Source organism: Mus caroli, chromosome 17 (assembly GCF_900094665.2).
Source record: "Mus caroli chromosome 17, CAROLI_EIJ_v1.1, whole genome shotgun sequence".
In the NCBI taxonomy this organism is placed as follows: Eukaryota; Metazoa; Chordata; class Mammalia; order Rodentia; family Muridae; genus Mus; species Mus caroli.
In genome coordinates, this window is record NC_034586.1 from 28,854,157 (window position 1) to 28,874,512 (window position 20,356).

The 20,356-nt window shown below is 43.1% G+C and overlaps 1 protein-coding gene, 1 long non-coding RNA gene and 1 other non-coding gene across 3 annotated transcripts in view; 1 reads left to right on the forward strand and 2 right to left on the reverse strand.

Annotated features, from left to right (window-relative positions):
• Positions 1-3,124: 3,124 nt before the first annotated feature.
• On the reverse strand, positions 3,125-18,224 carry LOC110312381 (zinc finger protein OZF-like). The gene is made up of 4 exons (XM_021185936.1): positions 18,083-18,224; positions 8,229-8,355; positions 7,804-7,864; positions 3,125-6,296 (listed from the first exon to the last, which is right to left on the reverse strand). The coding sequence occupies exons 1-4, from the start codon at positions 18,083-18,085 to the stop codon at positions 4,829-4,831; spliced, it is 1,659 nt and encodes a 552-aa protein (XP_021041595.1). The 5' UTR covers positions 18,086-18,224; the 3' UTR covers positions 3,125-4,828.
• On the reverse strand, positions 7,984-8,147 carry LOC115029799. The gene has a single exon (XR_003835361.1). It is a non-coding gene; the product is annotated as a U1 spliceosomal RNA (small nuclear RNA).
• Positions 18,225-18,436: 212 nt separating the features above from the next.
• LOC110312382 overlaps positions 18,437-20,356 on the forward strand; it is a 12,016-nt gene continuing 10,096 nt past the window's right edge. Inside the window, exons 1-2 of the long non-coding RNA XR_002380046.1 lie at positions 18,437-18,631; positions 20,026-20,061. This is a non-coding gene — a long non-coding RNA (uncharacterized LOC110312382). The remainder of the gene's footprint in view (positions 18,632-20,025; positions 20,062-20,356) is intronic.

A 20,356-nucleotide genomic window follows, 5' to 3' on the forward strand; every position in this document is an offset into this window, starting at 1 on the left:
TGTGTTCCATTCAGTAACAGTGGTCGTGGAAAAAGAAGAGACATATCACTGACCGGGGCCAGTTCGAACCAGATAGCCAGCTCTAGCAGGTGACTGGAAGGCTAGGGCATGACTCTGTGCCCTCTTATGAATGTCTATTGAGTAGGAAAGACAAGGGAACAAGTGACTTAAGACAGGGAAGGCCATTATTTGGGAGAAAGCCCACAAAAGGAGTCTCTATAAAAATCAAAGCTTTTCTATCTGTCAACACTGAGGTGGTTATAGAGCAGAAAAGAAACTGGGGAAAAACATTCAAAGGCTCCATTTCAGACCTGCAGTTGCCCTCTGCAAGAAGGAGGCAGTGAGCAGTCAGTTAAACAATGTTAGCTGATGAATTTATTCCTGGTTAGCCATTATCTGGGATAAAGGCTCCATAATTCCGGAGCAAGAACAGCAATAATCTAGAAAAAAAAATGAATCAGACTACTGTTGTTACAGAAATTGTTCTTGTTAATCAAAATCAAGGTTCCTTACAAAATGACATGGCCCTGCCTAATATCTTGGGCCCATTCTTTGCCAAGAAACACAAGCTGGCCCCACCAAGACCATTGGTGGTAGGGTCATATGCAGCAATCCCTTTGCCGCTACAGCACCTAAAGATGACTGAGCTCCATGGCTCAAGGAGAGCCTACTGAGGTTAGAGAGTGGTGGATTAGGAATGGTCTCCTTCCATGCTTCGCTACTCAGCATTGCTTTCTGTTCTTAAGATTTTATTTTTAATTCTGTGTATGCATCTGTGTGTCTCTATGCATGTGCACATTCTTGGTTATCAGCCATACATGAAGGACAACAATCAGACATCTGTATCCCCACCTCCAGCATTACACTCCAGTCAGTGACCACCACAGGAGAAGGAGCAGAAGGAATAGAAAAGCATACTGAATGTGGTGGTGCCTGCCTTCAATCCCGGCACTTGGAAGGTAGAGGTGGCAGATCTCTGTGAGTTCAAGGTCAGCCTGGTCTACAGACTGAGTGGGATAACCGGAGCAAGCAAACAAACAAGAGTATGAAAAGGGCCTGGAGTCTTGTATGGTTATTCCTTCCAAATTTGAAACATTTCTCCTGAGAGAGGGAAGGAAGATTCATGTGCGTCAGTCTCATGACACAAGGCCCAGGAAAGTCAGAGAATTAGAGAGTTTGCAAGAAGCAAATGTTAGGGAAAGGAGATTCTGGCACTGAGAAACTTGAAAGTTGTGCAGAGAACAGCAGGGACGACGCTCTAAGGAACTATCCCCTATGCTGGGGTTGGCTTTTCAGTGATGCAGGTGGATTTGAGTAACCTGAGCTCCTGTCAGTCACCACAGGATCTCATGTGTTCACTGAGATGGAATTGAGTGAAGTCACTCAGGTTTCTCCTCTATGTCCTATGTGGTTTGAATGGAAGTTTTTAATATTGTGCCAGGAAACGTTTGTGAAACCCAAAAGACCACCACTTGGTTGCCAGGCATTGGTGGTATGTGCTTTTGATCCCAGCCCCTTGGAAGCAGAGGCAAGTGGAGCTCTGAGTTCAAGACCAGCCTGGTCTACAGAGTGAATTCCAGCACAGCCAGGGCTACACAGAGAAACTCTGTCTCAAACAACAAACAACAACAACAAGAATGACCTTGGTCATGATATCTTTTCACAGCACTAGGACAGTGACTAAGACAATACCTAACTCTAACACCCCACTTCTGAGGTCATTACACATCAAGTGACCCACCTCATTATTGGACACTGATACCCATCACTTTCAACCTTATCCTGTATCCTCAAGCCAAAGTTTGTCCTCTGCATTGAGCTTTCCTTCCAGCAATGAGCAGCTTTGACAATCAGGAGTCTCTCTCGATGTGGTCTGTTAAAAACAACTCACTGGCCTGGCTGGGGTGGCTCCAGCCTTTAATCCCAGACACAGGTGGATCTCTGAGAGAGGAGGCCTTCATTTACCATACAACACAAACTAAATAAACTTGGAAACACGACCTGATCTATGATTAATACATATATATCTTGCTTAGTGTTTGTAAAAAGTTAAATTTTCTCTCTTCTAAAAGCAATTTTTAAATAGTTCAACCTTAAAGGGAAGGACACTGTACCTACCAGGCTTCTGTAGAGGAATGAAATTTATTAAGTACTTTAAAGTACCGAAAAAAATAGAATGACCCGAGAGCTGAGAACTGGTCATTAATAAGTCCTTAAGGCTGTGGGGCTTTGGTGCCTCAGGGTGAGTGAGTGGACAAGTGAGTGTGAGGGTTGGTGAGTGAGAAGGTTGCTGGGTAGATGGAGGGGCCTCAGCTGTCCCAATCTGGTGCAGGGAACCCAGACGTTTCCTGAACAGCCAATGGTCCCTAGCCACAATTAAGGTTTAGAAACACTAGGTCTGATATCTGTGAAGTGAACATCACTATCGACAGGGCAGATTAACTGGGTGGCAGGAGAGAGATAGCCAACTGAACTAAAGGTAGTAGATCTTCCTTCTGCCAGACCCTTTTTGATCTGGACCAGAAGGTGCCACCTACAATGTGGGTGGGACTTCCCATATCAACAAGGAAATCAGAACAGATGTTCAGGTGAGGGTCCTCACTCAGGTGTTTCTAATCTGTAGCAAACTGACATTAAAACCAAACGTCCTAGGCATACAAGGAAAATAATTTTAGAAAATAAACACCAAAGAGAGAAAAATAAACATACACAAAACATAAGCAATACAAAATCAAGAGAAAGATGGTTTAAAGGGGCTAGAAGATATCATGGTGGGTAAAAGCACTTTGCAAGCATGAAGACCTGACTTTGACTCCTTAGCACTCATGTAAACCTGGGAATGGCTTCAGTCATGCCCATACACCCAGAACTATGGGGGATTGGAGAGGGGTGGACAGCTGGATTTGACTGGCTGCCAGTTCAGTGAGATATGCTTTCTCAAGAGAATAAGGCAGAGAGAATAATCCATTGTTATTGTTACACCTGCCTCAGGATGAACACACACACACACCATATACACAAATGCATGGTCTTACATACACACACTTAATACTATATTTTGTTCGAAAAGAGTAAAAGTACACACAAAATGGTCAGACTCAGGCACATGAAAGCAGTGCAAAAATTCCAATATTCTCAAAAAGTAATTTTCAATTAACCACAATTGCTTGAAAAAAAGGCATGTATGAATATTGGCATGTTACAATTAAATGTCAGTTCAACATAGAATCTAACACAATTCACAATGCAAACAGAAATGTGCCAGATTTGATGCGACAAGAGATCACCCACTAAACTCTAGATTGCTGCTTTAAGAAACCTTACAGAATCATTTCACAATAGTTTACTCTTCTTTCTACTGCTGTTTTTTGTTTTGTCTTGTTTCCTCCACATGTGCTGATTACTAGTCTCCATCCCAAGGGTATAAGCTGTCATCCTATCTCACACACTTGGCTTAAGCTTATTTTGTAAAACAAAATTTAGAAATACGAGTCCAGAATGAACTACTGGGCTGGAGAGATGGCTCAGTTTTTAAGAGCACTCCCTGTGTTTACAAAGGGCTTTTGTTCAGATCCCAGCACCTACAAGGCTGCTCACAGCCATCTGTAACTCCAGGCACTCTTCAGGGTGGGGCAGGCAGTGCACATATGTGACACACATTCACACATGCAGGCAAAACACTTACGCACATGAAATAAATAGTCTAGAAAGATTTTTTTAAGTAGACCCCATATTTAAGGTTACTCTAGGGTAGGTTCTTTCATGTCTGTGAAATTAACTGTGCTAATGAGAGGCTTTTCAATATTACCTACACACAAAGGGGTTCTCTCTGCTATGGCTTTATTTTTTATTGTGTGTGGAGGTAATTTGCCTGCATATATGTCTGTGTGCCATGCACATGAAGGCCCCACTGAGCTCAGAAGAGGGCACTGGGTCTCTTCGAACTGGAGTTGGGACAGTTGTGGCTTTCCAGGTGGGTGTTGGGAATCAAACCTGGATCCTCTCTAAGAACAGTCAGTGCTCTTAACCACTGAGGCATCTCTCCAGCCCCCTCTAGTTGACTTCTTATACATATTTGGAGGAAGCAGAGAAGTGAAGACTTTCTACATTGCAAACACGCACCAGGTTCCTCTACAATCTAATCAATGCCATGCCTTTCCCACGATTTGGAACCACAAAAAGTTTAAGCATCACTTGCACTCATACAGCTTTTCACCAGTGTGAGTTTACTCATGTCATTGAAGAAAACTTTTAATATAAAAACCACTTCTTCTCCTTCTTCTCCTTCTCCTTCTTCTTCTTCTTCTTCTTCTTCTTCTTCTTCTCCTCCTCCTCCTCCTTCTTCCTCTTCTTCTTTCTCTTCCCTTCCTCCCCCTCCTCTTCCTCCCCCTCCTCCTCCTCTTCCTTCATCATTTAGGCTTTTTTTTTTGAGACACGGTTTCTCTGTTTTGAGACAGGACAACCTCAGCTGTTCTAAAACTCCCCCTGTAGACCAGGCTGACCTTGAACTCACAGGGATTCACCTGCCTCTGCCTCCCAGGTACTGGGACTATTGGCATGCACCACCATTGCCTGGCTTCCATATTATTTTTTTAAAAGGTTCCCCCTCCACTATGGCTATTTCATGGGTTTTTGTCTTTGTTTTTTTAAATCAATCCTATAGGGAACGTTCACATATTGGTAGCAAAAAGTCCCCCTTTTCTCCAGTGAGTTTATGTGAAAACACCACAGCCATTTAAAGGCTGTAAACACTGCTTACAAACAAGCCTATGGATTTATGCCACTGCGTATGGCTTTCCCATATTGCTTACATGCATATAGTTTCTATTTAGTGTTGAGTTCTCGCGTGCTTTTTAAGGTGACTAAGAGACCGAAAGCCTTTCCCGCATTTCTTACATTCATGGGGTTTCTCTCCACTGTGCATCAGTGCATGGTACTGAAGAGAACTTAAATGAGTGAATGTTTTGCCACATTGCTTACAGACACAAGGCTTCTCTCCAGTGTGAATCATTTTATGTTTCCGCAAAGCGCTCTCAGAACTCACAACTTTCTCACATTGTGAACATACATACGGGTCATTGCCACTGTGGACCTTCTCATGACTCCGAAGGGTAGTAGAGCAGAGAAACCCCTTTCCACATTGCTTGCACATGTAGGGTTTGATGCCACTGTGCATTATTTCATGTCGTCTTAACTGAGTCAAAGACATGAAGGCTTTTGCACACTGCTTACACACGTAGGGCTTCTCACCAGTGTGAATTCTCTCATGTATCTGTAGGGTACCAAGACGAGTGAAAGCCTTCCCGCATTGCTTACAAACAAAGGGATTCACACCGCTGTGAACTATTTTATGCTTTTGGAATTGAGTCCAAAGCATGAAGGTGCTCCCACACTCCTTACACACATATGGTTTTTCCCCAGTGTGAGTTCGTTCATGAACTTGTAGGTAAGTAGAGGTAATGAAGGCTTTCCCACACTGCTTACACACATAGGGTTTCTCTCCAGTGTGGAGTCTTGTGTGTCTTTGAAGGGAAGCAGATCGAGAGAAAGCTTTCCCACACTGGTTACATGCATAGGGCTTCTCACCAGTATGAATTATTTTGTGCCTTAAAAGTGAATTCAAACGAGTAAAGGTTTTCTTGCACAGTTTACACTCATGGGGACTCGAGCCAGTGTGGATTCTTTCATGTCTTAGGAGAGAACTGGAATGTCCAAAGGTCTTCCCACATGTCTTACACGCATAGGGCTTCTCTCCAGTGTGGATTCTTTGGTGGACTTGTAGGGAACTCGGGAAAGGGAAGGCTTTCCCACACTGCTTACACTTAAAGCATTTATTTGCATGGTAATGTTGTTCATGCCTCTTCAAGGAGCTGAGAGAAGTACAAGCTTTCCCACAGTGCTTACATTTGTGGTGTTTTTCTTCAGCCGGAGTCCTTTCATGATTCTGACCAAGTCTCAAGTCTTCATCAGGCTGTTTAGTTTTATCAGATTTCTCTACAGGCTCAGCACTTTGATGCTTCCGAAGAGACGGGGAAGCTCTGGAGGTGCCCTGAGATTCCTTAGTATACACATTCTTCCCATGTTCCTGGACTTCATTTGACTTCTGCCCTGGCCTAGGTTTCAGTCGCACATTTATAGCTAAATGGCCAATGAGCACATTGACAAACCCATTTCTTTTACATATATGTACTCCTGGATAAAATTCATTGTTCACAGTGCCCTCTGTAAAGAGTTTGAAGATCTCTGCACACTCATGACCTTCTTTACAGTCATGGAGTTTCTCCACAAGTTGACATCTGTAAGAAATGAAAAAGTGAATTGCTCAGTTTTTGATTATTAATGATTTACTAGTAGAAATATTAGTTTTATACATTCTGATGATTTTGAACATATTTTGACTGGATGTTATGCAACATGATTAAGGACAGCTATAATTATAAAGCAAGTGGTATAATGGTATAAAACCCAACAATGACAGACTGGAGACATGGCTCAGTGATTAAGAGCATTGACTGTTCTTCCAGAGGCCTTGAGTTCAATTCCCAGCAACTACATGGTGGCTCACAACCATCTGTAATGGGATCTGATACCCTCTTCTGGTGTGTGTCTGAAGACAGCTGCAGTGTACTCATATAAATAAAAAATAAATAAATCTTTTTAAAAAGCCACAATGATAAGTTGTGTTATATTGTTTTCATGTTTGGCAAATACTGAACGTATGTCACATTTAAACAGAGATTTCAATACTAATATTGTGCACAATTTGATGTACAATACTGATGACAAAAATCATGTTGTATTTTGAACTACTTAATGTTGTGGTGGTTTGAGTAAAAGTGGCTCCTATAAACTCGTAGGGAGTGTCAATATTGGAGGTATGGCCATGTTGGAGCAAGTGTGTCATTGGATGGGCTTTGAGATGGTCAAACCAGGCTTAGTATCACTATCTCTTCCTTCTGCCTGCAGATCCAGATGCACAACTCTCAGCTACTTCTCCAGCACCACATCTGCCTGCATGCCACCATGCTTCCACGCTATGACAGTAACAGACAAAATCTTTGAACCTGTAAGCCAGTTCCAATGAAATGTTTTCCTTTATAAGAGTTGCTGTGAGCCGGGCAGTGGTGGCACACGCCTTTAACCCAGCACTTGGGGGGCAGAGGCAGGTGGATTTCTGAGTTCGAGGCCAGCCTGGTCTACAGAGTGAATTCCAGGACAGCCAGGACTGCACAGAGAAACCCTGTCTCAAAAAAAAAAAAAAAAAAAAAAAAGAGTTGCTGTGGTCATGGTATCTCTTCACAGTAATAGAAACCCTAAGACAAATGTCTACATTGAGGTATTTTTGATTTTTTGAGATAGTCTCACTTGAAATGCTGAGTGGCACCTAACTCAAAGAACCACCAGTTTTTGACTCCCAAGTGCTTGGATTAAAGGTGCAACCCCACCCCCACCTATGCATGTTAGCTCATCTATTAGTTCTTGTGTAAAAAAGTTCTCTGGGTTTTGTTTCATATGCACTTCCTGGCTAAGATGGTAGATAAATTCATACTTCATTTTCCATAATGTATATGGTGTAAAGTTTGTACATGTGAAATATGATTACGTTTCTCTCCTGGCTTCATGACACTCCCATGGTTTCCAACACTCAAATCTCTGAGATGTTCTCACTGATGCCATGAAACATATCAGCAATCTTGGTGGCAATTTCCTGAGATCAACTCAGATTGACGCTTGATATATTTGTTTCTTTATCTCTTGGTAAAATGTCCTATGACACCACAAACCTGGAGGAGCCTGAATTACCTTAGTTTTCTCCCAGAATTTTGGTATTCATTGTCAATCTTTTGGTGTTTCCTTATGTCTCCTAAAAATACAAATTAAGATAAGTCATTGGGAATCATGATAGTACACTACAAACATTAGTAGAGTCCAACTAAATCCGTGTAGTAAGCCCACCTCACAGAATTACTCATTTCCCCCTACTTCAGGTCAGAGAGAGAACACAGTCCCCCACTACCTCCAATCATGCACTCAAGATTTCTGCATTTGGGGAAATCTCAGGGGTCCGCACATCCCGAGAACAGTGGATGAGCCTTACTCTAGGAATGCATCTTCCTGATCGTGGTGTCTCTCTGCCAGATAAGTATAACCAAATGGTTCTTTACCATACTTCAGCTTCTGCAGCAGCAGTGATGAATGACCTATTGTGAGTAGGATAATGTCTTTACCTATGGAAACCACATTTCTCAATATCTCCTTCATCACGTCTTTGTAGAGCTCCTTTTGGGATAGATCCAGCAGAGCCCACTCCTCCATGGTGAAGTGCACAGCCACATCCTCGAAGGTCACCAGCTCCTGAAAGAGCCCACATGCAATGTCACACAGATGAACTTCCTGTTACCAGAGACCTAGGTTTCATAAGAACTTACTGTGACACCATATTCCAAGTTCCATAGATGCAAGTTGTCTTGGTCACCATACTCTTAAACTGTTCGTGCATACTAAGATTCTCTAATGCAGCGATTCTGACAGTAGACTGGAACAATCTGGTCAAACAACAGCGGACAGGGCAACCTTTGCCCTCATAAGTTGTGCTTATTTCTTTTTGTCCACTCGGTTACTGTAACAACTTTTATAAGAAATTGTGATTATAGCCGGACAGTGGTGGCACATTCTTGTAATCCCAGCACTAGGGAGTCAGAGGCAGGTGGATTTCTGAGTTTGAGGCCAGCCTGGACTACAGAGTGAGTTCCAGGATAGCCAGAGCTACACAGAGAAACCCTGTCTCAACCCCCCCCCCCCAAAAAAAATTGTGATTATTTAACCCTCCAAAGAAAATATGATGTTAGCTGTCCCAAGACTACGTATTCTTATAAATGCTGAAGGAAAAAGCTCTATTTCTCTTGGTAACTGGGAACTATGATTAAGAGTGACTCCTCCATACATAACTATAAAAATGATGTGGCTTTGCTTTTCTTTTTTCTTTTCTTTTCCTTTCTTTCTTTCTTTCTTTCTTTCTTTCTTTCTTTCTTTCTTTCTTTCTTTCTTTTTTTTTTTTTTCCAAGTCAGGGTTTCTCTGTATAGCCCTGACTGTCCTGAAACTCACTTTGTAGACCAGGCTGGCCTCGAACTCAGAATTCTGCCTGCCTCTGCCTCCCAAGTGCTGGGACTAAAGGGGTGTGCCACCACCTCCCAGCTTGATGTGGCTTTCTTAAACAGTTGATGTCAACAATCTGTGACCTTTCTATCACTTGTTCTTTCTGAATCCATACTGCATTTCCATATGGTTATGAGAGAGAACCTATTTAGTTAGACTCAGCATGTTTTCTGAATGAGGAATTTTTAAGAAGCGGGTTCTAGCTAGGCAGTGGTGGCACATGCCTTTAACCTCAGCACTCAGATGGCAGAGACAGGTCGATTTCTGAATTCTTGGCCAGACTGGTTTCCAGAGCGAGTTCCAGGACAGTGAGGACTACATGGAGAAACTTGCCTAAAAAAAAATAATATTTCTGGTTGTGAGCACTGCATACTTTTCCAGAGGACTGGCGTTCCATTCTCAGCACCCTCCTGCCCTACCCAAAACAGAGTTGTATAGAGTGAATCTCTTGTGCACTGTATGGATACACCACCTGTCAATTAAAAAAAAACTATGACCCATAGGAAAGGGTAGAATAGAAGGTGAGGCATCCGGTAGACATAAAGGATTCTAGGATAGGCCCAGGCCTGCAATAGTTCGGGTGGGGTTGGGGAGGCACAGACACATGAGATATGAGCAGACTGTAACTAGCTGCGTGACAGAATTTAGATTAGAATAAACAAAGTATAAGTTATGATGTAGTTGGAGAACAAGCCCAAGTTTACAGCCAAGGTGTTTGTAAACATAATTGAGTCTCAAACTCATTTTTTATGGGAACAGGGGCATAGGAGGAAAAACACCACTAAACGGAGTTGCTTTGGTCATGGTGCTTCCTCGCAGCACTTAGAACGTGACTAAGACAAGGTATTTCATCACTCTTCTTGTGAGGTACTTGAATATATTCTCTGAATATATACTCTGCGATTCCCCATAAACCGAATTTGGAAGTGTGTACCCTCTTTCTTATGGAGCATTCTTAAATAAAAATTGAGTAAGACTTATGATGCAGGATCCGAGAGGTGACTCAGCAGTTAGGATAACTGGCATCATAGTCTGTAAGCCACTCTAATAAATCGCATGCGTGCTTGTGTGTGTGTGTGTGTGTGATCATAGCCTGTAAGGCACTCTAATAAATCATGCTCATTCTATCAGTAGTACTGTACCTTTAGAGAACTATGACTTATACAAGAGGAATATAGAGGAGTTTTAAGCTTTCTGTTAGAAAATCCATTGAATAAGTCAAACAGAGTTCATTTAAGGGGACATGTTTACTACAACTTACAAGGCACAAAGGCCGAGAACGGAGTTTTAATTTGAGATCAGCACCTTTAAACCAAAAATTCCTCTGGAAGCATTAGGACAGCAGGAAATGCCTCTGAACACAAAGCTGCAGCTGGCAGAGGCTCCATGAGAACCTGCGGCAAGCCCTGAGAGTGCCATCCACATAGTCCTGACTTTAAAGAAATGAAAGATGCAAAATTAAGAGTGTCCCAGGGCATCAGTGCTCAGGCAATGTGTGGCGGAACTGGAATATCTTCACGGAAGCCTGAGTGTCACTCTGTGATGCTTTCGAGGAAGATGTTAAAAGGATGATGGTATGAGGATAAGGCTTTTGGTTTGGGGGGTTTTATGTTTGTTTGTTTGGTTGGTTTTGTTTTGTTTTGTTTTGTTTTGGTTTTGGTTTTGGTTTTTGTTTTTGTTTTTGTTTTTTTTTCAAGATAGGGTTTCTCTGTGTAGCCCTGGCTATCCTGGAACTCACTCTTTAGACCAGGCTGACCTTGAACTCAGAAATCCGCCTGTCTCTGCCTCCCAAGTGCTGGGATTAAAGGCATGCGCCACCACTGCCCGGCGAGGATATATTTTTAAAACAAAGTTTTTAAAGAAAAAGCAGAGGGGTGGGGGTGTGAGATTATGAACTAGTTTTATCCAGAGGTAAGACATTGTTTCAGTGTGAAAAAGGAAAAGATAAGTGAGCTAGGACAAAAGGCAGGAAGAATTAGAGAGAGATGTTACAGAAAACAGGAAGAAAAAAGAAAAGAAAGGAAAAGAAAACAGGTTCTGGATTCCCCCAGCCCCCACTTCAGGTTTGGTTTTCCTTTTGAAAGGGCCAGGAAACTTCAGCAACCACTAAGAAGGCACACAGAGACACAGTATGTTTCCTAAGAAATCTAGTCAAAGAAAATAAATACCCCAAATAAAAATAAGTAGTCCAATTAAAAAATGGGGTACAGAGCTAAACAGAGAATTCTCAGCAGAGGAATTTCAAATGACCACGAAGCACTCTAAGAAATCTTCAATGTCCTTAGTCAACAGGGAAACGTAAATCAAAACAATTTTTTGATTCCATCTTACATCCATCAGAATGGCTAAGATCAAAACCTCAAGAGATAGCACATGCTTTTGAGGGTATGAAACAAAGGGAACACTCCTGCATTGCTGGCAGGAGTGCAAACTGGTACAACCACTTTGGAAACCAATCTGGTGGTTTCTCAGAAAACTGGGGAAAGTTCTACCTCAAGAGCCAGCTATACCACTCCTGGGCATAGACCCAAAAGATGCTCTACTGTACCACAGGCACACTTGCTCAGCTATGTTCATAGCAGCTTTATTCATAACAGCCAGAAACTGAGAACAACCTAGATATCCCTCAACTGAAGAATGGATAAAGGAAATATGGTACATCTATCTACACAATGGAACACTACTCAGCCGTTAAAACAAAGACATCGTGAATTTTGCAGACAAATGGAAAGAACTTGAGAATATCATCCCGAGTGAGGTAACTCAAAGCTAGAAAGACATGAATGGCATGTACTCACTTATAAGTGGACATTAGCCATAAAGTGCAGGACAACCATGTTACAATCCACAAACCCAATAAAACTGGGTAATAAGGTCCCCAAGGAGGATGCTTGAGTCTCACTTAGGGGAAACTAAACAGTCATTGGAGGTGGATGGAGAGAGGGAACTGGATAGGAGAGGAGCTGAAAGGAGAAAGGGGATGGTGATCAGGTATGGGGAAAAAGGAGGCTGGAGAGGGCTGGAAGTGAGAATGCAAATCAGGGCGAGGGGAGGGCGGCAACTCTGGGAACTAGCTGGAGGCTTCATGCAGCAATGGATGGAGGCAGATGCAAAACCCACAGCCAGAGAGCAGGCGGAGCCTGGGAACTAGCTGGAGGCTTCATGCAGCAATGGATGGAGGCAGATGCAAAGACCCACAGCCAGACAGCAGGCAGAGCCTGGGGACTAGCTGGAGGCTTCATCCAGCAATGGATGGAGGCAGATGCAAAGACCCACAGCCAGACATCAGGCGGAGCCTGGGGACTAGCTGGAGGCTTCATCCAGCAATGGATGGAGGCAGATGCAAAACCCACAGCCAGAGAGCAGGCGGAGCCTGGGGAGTCTTGTGGAAGAGTAGGGGATAGAAGGGAGCAAGTCGGAGGGGGTCAGGACACCACAAGAAAACCCACAGATTCAACTAACCTGGGACCATGTGGGCTCACAGAGCCTAGGCCATCAACCCGGGGGTGGGGGGTGGCATGCAGGAGCTGGACCTAGACCCCCCTACACATTTGTAGCAAATGTGCAGCTTGGTCTTCATGTGGGACCCCTGACAAGTGGAGTAGAGGTTGTTTCTGTCTCTGTTTCCTGCCTTTGGATCCTCTTCCCCTAACTGAAGCCTGGTTGGGCCTCAGTGGAAGAGGATGCACCTAGTCCTACCAGGATGAGATGCCCCAGGGGGAGGTGGCACCCAAGTAGGGCTCATATTCTCTGAGGAGAAGAAGGGCCAGTGGGGGAAAGACTTGTAAGGGTGGGACTGAGAAGAGAGGAGGGATGGGGGCTATGATACAAAACGTATGTAAAGTGAATTAAAAAATAAAAATAAATAAAAGAAAGAAAGAAAATAAATACTGCTTACTTGGGATCAAAATCATAAAATGACACGGCCTGACGTCTCCAGTCAAGGTGTTTCACAACCAATCCAAACGAACACCATCCCTCAGAAATCTACTTTACAACAACTGATGATTCATTACATTTTAAACCTGGTTGTAAACTACATTCTTTAAACAATGCAACCCAAAATAAATTATTGCTAATATCTTACTTTTAAATAGAAGAAAGAAAAAGCCCGCAGTGCACCATATTCCCAGACAGAATCTCATCCAAGTACTAACCAAGCTAGACCTGTTTAGCTTCCAACATCAGATAAGATCGAGCACATTTTACATTTTAAAGATAGATTTTAGCTTACAACTTTCAAGGTATGAGACTTTCACCTGAATATGTGGGCTTTCTCTACTATAAAAAAACCAAAACTATAAATTAAAATGTGAACTTTTTTCCTCCCACCCATTTCTAATCATAGCCCCCATAGTAGTTAAAGTGAAAACAAAATTTCAATTTAAAAACGTGTTGCTACTTGCAGATATGGCTAATGAAGTTGTAACTTTTCTACACTGTTAATATTACAATCATGTTTTTAAGTCCAGGGTTTGGCTGGGCTGATGGTACACACCTTTAATCCTGCGACTGAAGAGACAGAAGCAAGACCCTGGGGAGCTGAAGACCAGCCTGATCCTCAGTTCCGGGCTAGCAGACTTACTCAGCGAGACTCTGCCTCAAAAAGAAAAAAGCTAAAACACACACACAAAAGGCAAAGCAGACTTTGGAGGAAAAGAATCATTTAATACTACAAAACAGAAAAAAAGGAAGGAAGGAAGGAAGGAAGAAAAGAAAGGAAAGAAGAAAGAAAGAAAAGAAAAAAAAGAAGGAAGAAAAGAAAGAAAGGAAAGAAGGAAGAAAGAGGTTAGAAAGATGACTCTACGAGGCAGTCTGCTCTTCCAGAGGACCTAGGTTTAATTTTTAGTACCACATTGTGTCTCATAACTGTCTATAACTATAGTTTCAGATAATCCTATGCCCATTTCTGGCCTCTACCAGTACCAGGCACACACATGGTGCACAGCCAAACAGGCAGACAAAACACCTATACAAATAAGATAATAAAACAGTTTTTAAAAGATAATCAGCAAAGTGTTTATGCTTAAATTCATCTATATATACAGTTACATGGATATAAATATTATCTACATGTGCTTACATTTTTATATTGCATATGCAAAAATAGAATGACTCAGAAAATGAATAAGTTAAATTATTCCAACTAGTTCCTAGTTCATTATGTAACTGGAATGTACTGACAATTTTGGAGTTTTGGTTTCCTTGAAAAACACAAAAATATTATCAGACATAATTTTGTTTTAATGCCATGTGTAGGATATGGGGTTTCGTCAGCTGGGAGAATGGAGGCAATAAGTGAGGCAGACTAAAGTCTCATGCAATAGCCAACTTAAGTCAGAGCATTGGACAGTTTTCACTCTGAGGGTCAAGAGGAGTCACATATGCAAACTGTACGATCACAAGGACAAGCCGCATTTGGTGGACAAGCCACTCATGGCAAAAATGTTTTTTTTCTGTAGACACATAAACAACAGTAGACAGTTGTAATGAATAACCTGAAAAAAACTCACTCTGTTATACCTGGGAGGGGCACAAAAACACACTCCAATATCAATTTTGCAGTTTTGAGGAAACTGGGGTCAGATACTATTCTTGTCTTGTTTTCTTGGAGTTTTCTCACAAGCACTCAGAAGTCTAACTGACTCCATTCTTAGTGTTCCAACAACAACTACTTGGAGCTCCAGATCCAGGGCCCTGGGGCCCTCTTCTGGAGTCCAGGGGCATCTTCTCACATATGCACACTTACTCTAATAATTAAAAATAAAATACATCTCTATAAACATGGAGCCATTTTATTAAGAAATGTTTTCTAAATTCTGTAAAAAAATAAAAAGACAAAAAGAAATGACCAACTTAAAAAAAGAAGGTATTTAAAATTATAGCGATGTGATATAATTTTAGAACAAGAATATTAAAGCAAAAAGGGAACTGCTTTCAAAGGAGAGAGAAGGTTCGGGTAGCATTGTTCTGATGTAAAGAACTGCTCTAAAGGAGGCATAAAAAAAGAAGTAAGTGGGGGTTGGAGAGATGGCTTAGTGGTTGAAAGCACTGGTTGAGAGCATACCTCTTCCAGAGGTCCTGAGTTCAATTCTCAGCAACCACATGGTGGCTCACAACCATCTGTAATAGGATCTGATGCTCTCTTCTGGGGTGTCTGAGGACAGCTACAGTGCACTCACATACAAAAAACAAATACATAAATCTTTTAAAACAGAAGTAAGAGAAAGTGGGTCAGCAAATATGGCCCAGTGGCCTCCTCAGTTTGAACCCTGGAACTCACATTAAGTGTGGAAGGAAAGAACTGACTGCAAACAGTTGGCCTCTGGCCTCCACTGGGAAACCAAGGCATGTACATAACAACAAGGAAAACCTTTCCTAAGCTTCGAGTGTAGCCAGGTGTAGTGTCACACACACACATCCTTAATCCCAGTACTCAGGAGACAGAGGCAAGCAGGCAGGCAGACTGAGGCCAGGCTGGTCTACAGAGCTAGTTCTAGGATGGCCAGGGCTACACAGAGAAACCCTGTCTCCAAACAAACAAACAAACAAACAAACAAAACTGTAAGGGCAAAGCTAGAAAGCTTAAACCTGTCACAAAGGTCAAAGTGAGTTATTGAAAATCTCTGTAGGAGATAAAACTTGAATGTGGTGGGGTTTGTGATAAAGTTGGCAATAACGAGATGCTTATGTCGCCAACCAATCTCCATCACACGTGAAAAAAATCTGAAAACAAAGACACTGAGAATCTATACACTCCAAATTCTGGAGTCCTTAAAAGACTGTGTAACAATTCCAGGGAGTTTTTATACACACAAGAATAAACCTGGTTGACATCCTCAGCTCTGGAAAATAATTTGGACAGATTAATACTTGCAATTCAGGGCAACTCAGATGTTTAGCCTTAACACTTGGTCGAGACATAAAATATTTTTCTAGGCAGATTTTCCTCAAGTTTGTGTCTTTCCTCTAGGCGTGTGAGCACTGACGGATTCATTCTCAGCCTGAGCCAGCACATACCAGTCCTTCCTGTAGTCCTAAGCACAGATGACCTCAGAGCAAACTGTTCTAATCTGGGCGCTAACTGTGGCATCTTGATCACATCAGGCTCTCCTGTGTTTTGTCTGTTCCTTTTTATTCTGGTTTAAGCACAGCTTTCTTTAGCCCAACCCTGTGAGAAGCTTGTGAGCCAACACAGAGGGCTTTCCCCTTTCACAGTGCATTCTCAATACTGTCATGGCTTACCTTCATCAGGACTTCCGTTTTCAAACAATATTTAGAAACAAACCAAATCAATTACAATTTTGACAGAGGCCAACCCTGTCCATTCCAGGTATATGGCTCTCCCTTTCTATGAGTCAGACAATGTTAGGAGGACTTGGAAAGTCAGGGATTCAGTGCCAGTCCTAAGAATCCTTAGCCTAAGAGCACAGGTCAGGTAGTTTGGAGGAAGATTCCGCTGAATCTGCATCCGGTTAGCTTCGACTGTCAACATGACACAGTCTATAGTTATCTGAGAGGAGCATCTCAATTGAGAAATTGTCTGGATCAGATTAGCATGTGGATAGTTAATTGGTGTGGGAAGGCCCAGTCTATTGTGAAAAGAACCTTCCCTAGGCAGGGGGTTCTGGACTGTATAAGAAAGCTGTTTTAGCATGCGTTTATAAGCCAGCCAGCATTCCTCCATGATGTCTGTTTCAAGTGCTTGCCTGAGCTTCCCCTCCGAATTCCTTCAATGGTGGACTGTGACCTGAAAATAATAATGAGCCAAAAGAACCCTTTCTTCCCGAGCCATGCTGCTTTCAGTCAGTATGTTACTGCAGCGACGGGATGAAACTAGAGCAACCTGCAAGCCTCATTGGAAAAGCAGGTGCCACTGAAATGAGACAAGGAAAAGATGGGGAACTGCTTGTAGTTAGTTCACGCTGCAGGTTATGCCAAACCTAGAATGGCTCCATTGTGTTCAGCAACAACCTTAATCTGATTTGCTCGAGTTTTAAGCCTAAGAGCCCATAGAGGGAAAAGAGCTACTATTTCCCAGCACGCCAGAAGGCACAAAGTGACATCAGTAAACAACTCCTGAAAACGTACCAAATTTTATCAAAAACACTAGACACATGAGCTTTTCAACCACAATATATGCAACCCCTCACCTGAATTTCTACAAGGAGCACCCCAAAACCAGAGTGTGGCACACAGGCAGTGATCACAGGGTCAGCTGTCAAGAGAAGGGGAATAACCGTGGGCAAGGACTCCCTCCTGCCTTTGTCCTCGGTTTCTGCGCAGTTTCTCCGGCTTAGTTGATCGATGAGAATTATTCGATCCCCAACAGCCCTCTTTGTCCCCGTATTAGCTCCAATGCCTGGACTCCGGTAAAGCTTTGTGTGCTTTCAAGCCTTTCTAACACTTTCTTAACCATTCTGCAACCTGTGTTTTGGTTCATTATTGTGTGAAATGTTAATGTGTGGTTTAATGTTAGTGATTAAGATTGGAATAAAAGAGCAGTGGCTGCCCACGGCCAGAAAGAAGGCAAAATCGGGCGTACTTGGAAAACTGTAGTCAAGGAAAAAGAACTTATTGGCTATTTAATAAATCGTGACAGTGTAAAAAAGCTTCATGTCTCTGTATGTTTCAGAATAACATGCACAGGATCCGGGGGTCAACACACCTCTTACCTCCTCTGGTGCAGAACCCACAACCCGAGTACCTAGTCTCCACCACCCTCTGCCAACACCACCCACTCTGCCTAGAACTGGCACTGCGAGCGACCAGATGTGCCTGCTTCAGTGAGCGCTCAGCAAGAGACAGGGCAGCGGCTCTGGCCCAGCTCCACCAGGAGGATCCCGCTCTGAGGCTCATCAGAGTCAGAGGAGACCCCTCCGCAGACGAGAGCTGTACCCCACTGCCACACTCGCCCGCACGAACCATTTCCAGAGACACGATGTCCTAGTGTCCTCTTGTGGTTCCTGCAGTCAGTGGAGGTGAGGCAGAAATGGAGGAGAGAGACCAGGAGATTCCCTCTACAGATGCTAAGAATCCAGATCCCCAAACAAGGCGGGGACCAAAAGGGGATGTCTCAGCGATACGTAGCGGCCATCTTCCTAATGCCTGGATATTTCATTGGATATGCATCCCAAAACAACTTGCCTGGTTGGCCATCAATCCACAGACCTGCCTCCTAAAGCTTTAGCCACTGGAGGAGCACACTCACCTACCACAGTGAGATTCAAATTAGAAATTTTAGGTTCAAGCCTACCCAGACTGCATAGAGTATTTTCCTAGATCCTCACTGGCCCCACAGTGGGAAAGGGCAGAAGCAGAGCCCTGTCCCAGCTTTCCTGACCGGACACTTGCTCAGCGGGCAATTCTTGCTTCCTCCCCTTTCTGATGGGGTTACAGAAGCACAGAGGGAATTCCAGACTCGGTGTCTATGGAAACAGTCCATGGCACCACAGAAGACAAAAGATTTACCAGGTCTGGAATTGGAGAGAGAGAGGGGAGGGGAGAGGGGGAGGGAGGGAGGGAGGGAGGGAGGGAGGGAAACACAGAGAGAGAGACAGAGAGAATGTGTGTGAGGGATGGAGGCTACCTATATTTAGTCAATAGCATAGAAAACATACATGGGGCTGGTGAGATGGCTCAGCAGGTAAGAGCACCCAACTGCTCTTCCAAAAAAGGTCCTGAATTCAAATCCCAGCAACCACATGGTGGCTCACAACCATCCTTAACAAGATCTGACTCCCTCTTCTGGAGTGTCTGAAGACATACAGTGTACTTACATATAATAAATAAATAATCTAAAAAAAAGTAAAAAAGAAAACATATATGAAGGAATGATATTATTGAAGACATAGAGAAAGTGGAATTTATAGAAAGAGGTCAAACATACCAGCAAAGTCCTCACACTTTAACAAGGATCCAGTGCTTAACTTGACCCAGTGACTTCTGGTGTGTTCCACAAGCACACTATTATCTCACTCCAAATAGTCAATGTTTAGACAGGAGGTGCTGTACAGTTCAGCTTGTCCATGCAGATATATACAAGGGTCAAATGCAAGAGAGACACTGAGTCAATTGTTCCTGGAGGCTGTTACTAAACTTGGGGTCACAGTCTATAAGAAGCCAGGTTCAGCCACCCAACTTCATGAAGACAAACATGCAAATTAATAGGGAAAACCAGAAAAAAAGAAATTTATGCAATGTGGCTATGTTGGGAAGAGGAACGAAAAGACTCAGTGATCCCCACTAGTCTATCTTGGGGTTACTAAAGTGAGACTGAAGTTTAAGTTAAAGCCCAGGGCATCCTAAGCAGTCCAGGATGAGGGGTAATGCCACCCATTACTGGACTGTCACCATCTCTGTGAGGTTGTTCATCCCTTTCCTGGAGGAGATGAGCATCAGCTCTGGTTGGCCCAGGGTCTTCTTCTCCCAACACCAGATTCCCAGAGAAATCTCAATTTCTTGGGATTCACTGTTTTAATATTGCTGAAGCTAAAGGATCTTTTAAGAAAACATTCATTTCTGTCAGGTTAATGTCAAATAAAACAGTGGGGCCTAAAAGGAAAGGAAATAAAGAGACGACTCAGAAAGGGCAGCAGTATCGATTTTAAGGCTTTGGGGGAAGAGGTGATCCTGCCCTTGGAGGAAGAAGTCTTTTAATTGGGACTTGGAGGGAAGAAAGATGGCTGACCCAAATCCATTATACAGGCTATGCCATTCGAAGTCCTTAGTGGTTTAGGATCTGGCTGCACAGGGAGCCTGATAATTTCTTTTGTGGAAGTATTAGGTTTCAGCTAGGGGTTAATCAGACTACATTTTTCCTGCAGTATTTCAGGCACCCTACTGAGATGTCTGTGACTTTCCAACAGGTTCTCTGGAAAGAAGAGCTAAGTCCTAGAGACAAGGTAACTCTCCCCCATCTTGGGTAGCTTATTTCTCAGAGCTGATTCTGAGATACCTCATGTTGTAGGGAGGGCTAGGGTTAGGTTAGGGTTTGTAATCAAATTCCCTAAATGTGCTGTTTAGAGAATGACAGGCCAAGAAACTTAGAGAGAGTCTTAAGAAATTTAGACCACGGAGCCGGGCATGGTGGCACACGCCTTTAATCCCAGCACTCGAGAGGCAGAGGCAGGCGGATTTCTGAGTTCGAGGCCAGCCTGGTCTACAAAGTGAGTGCCAGGACAGCCAGGGCTACACAGA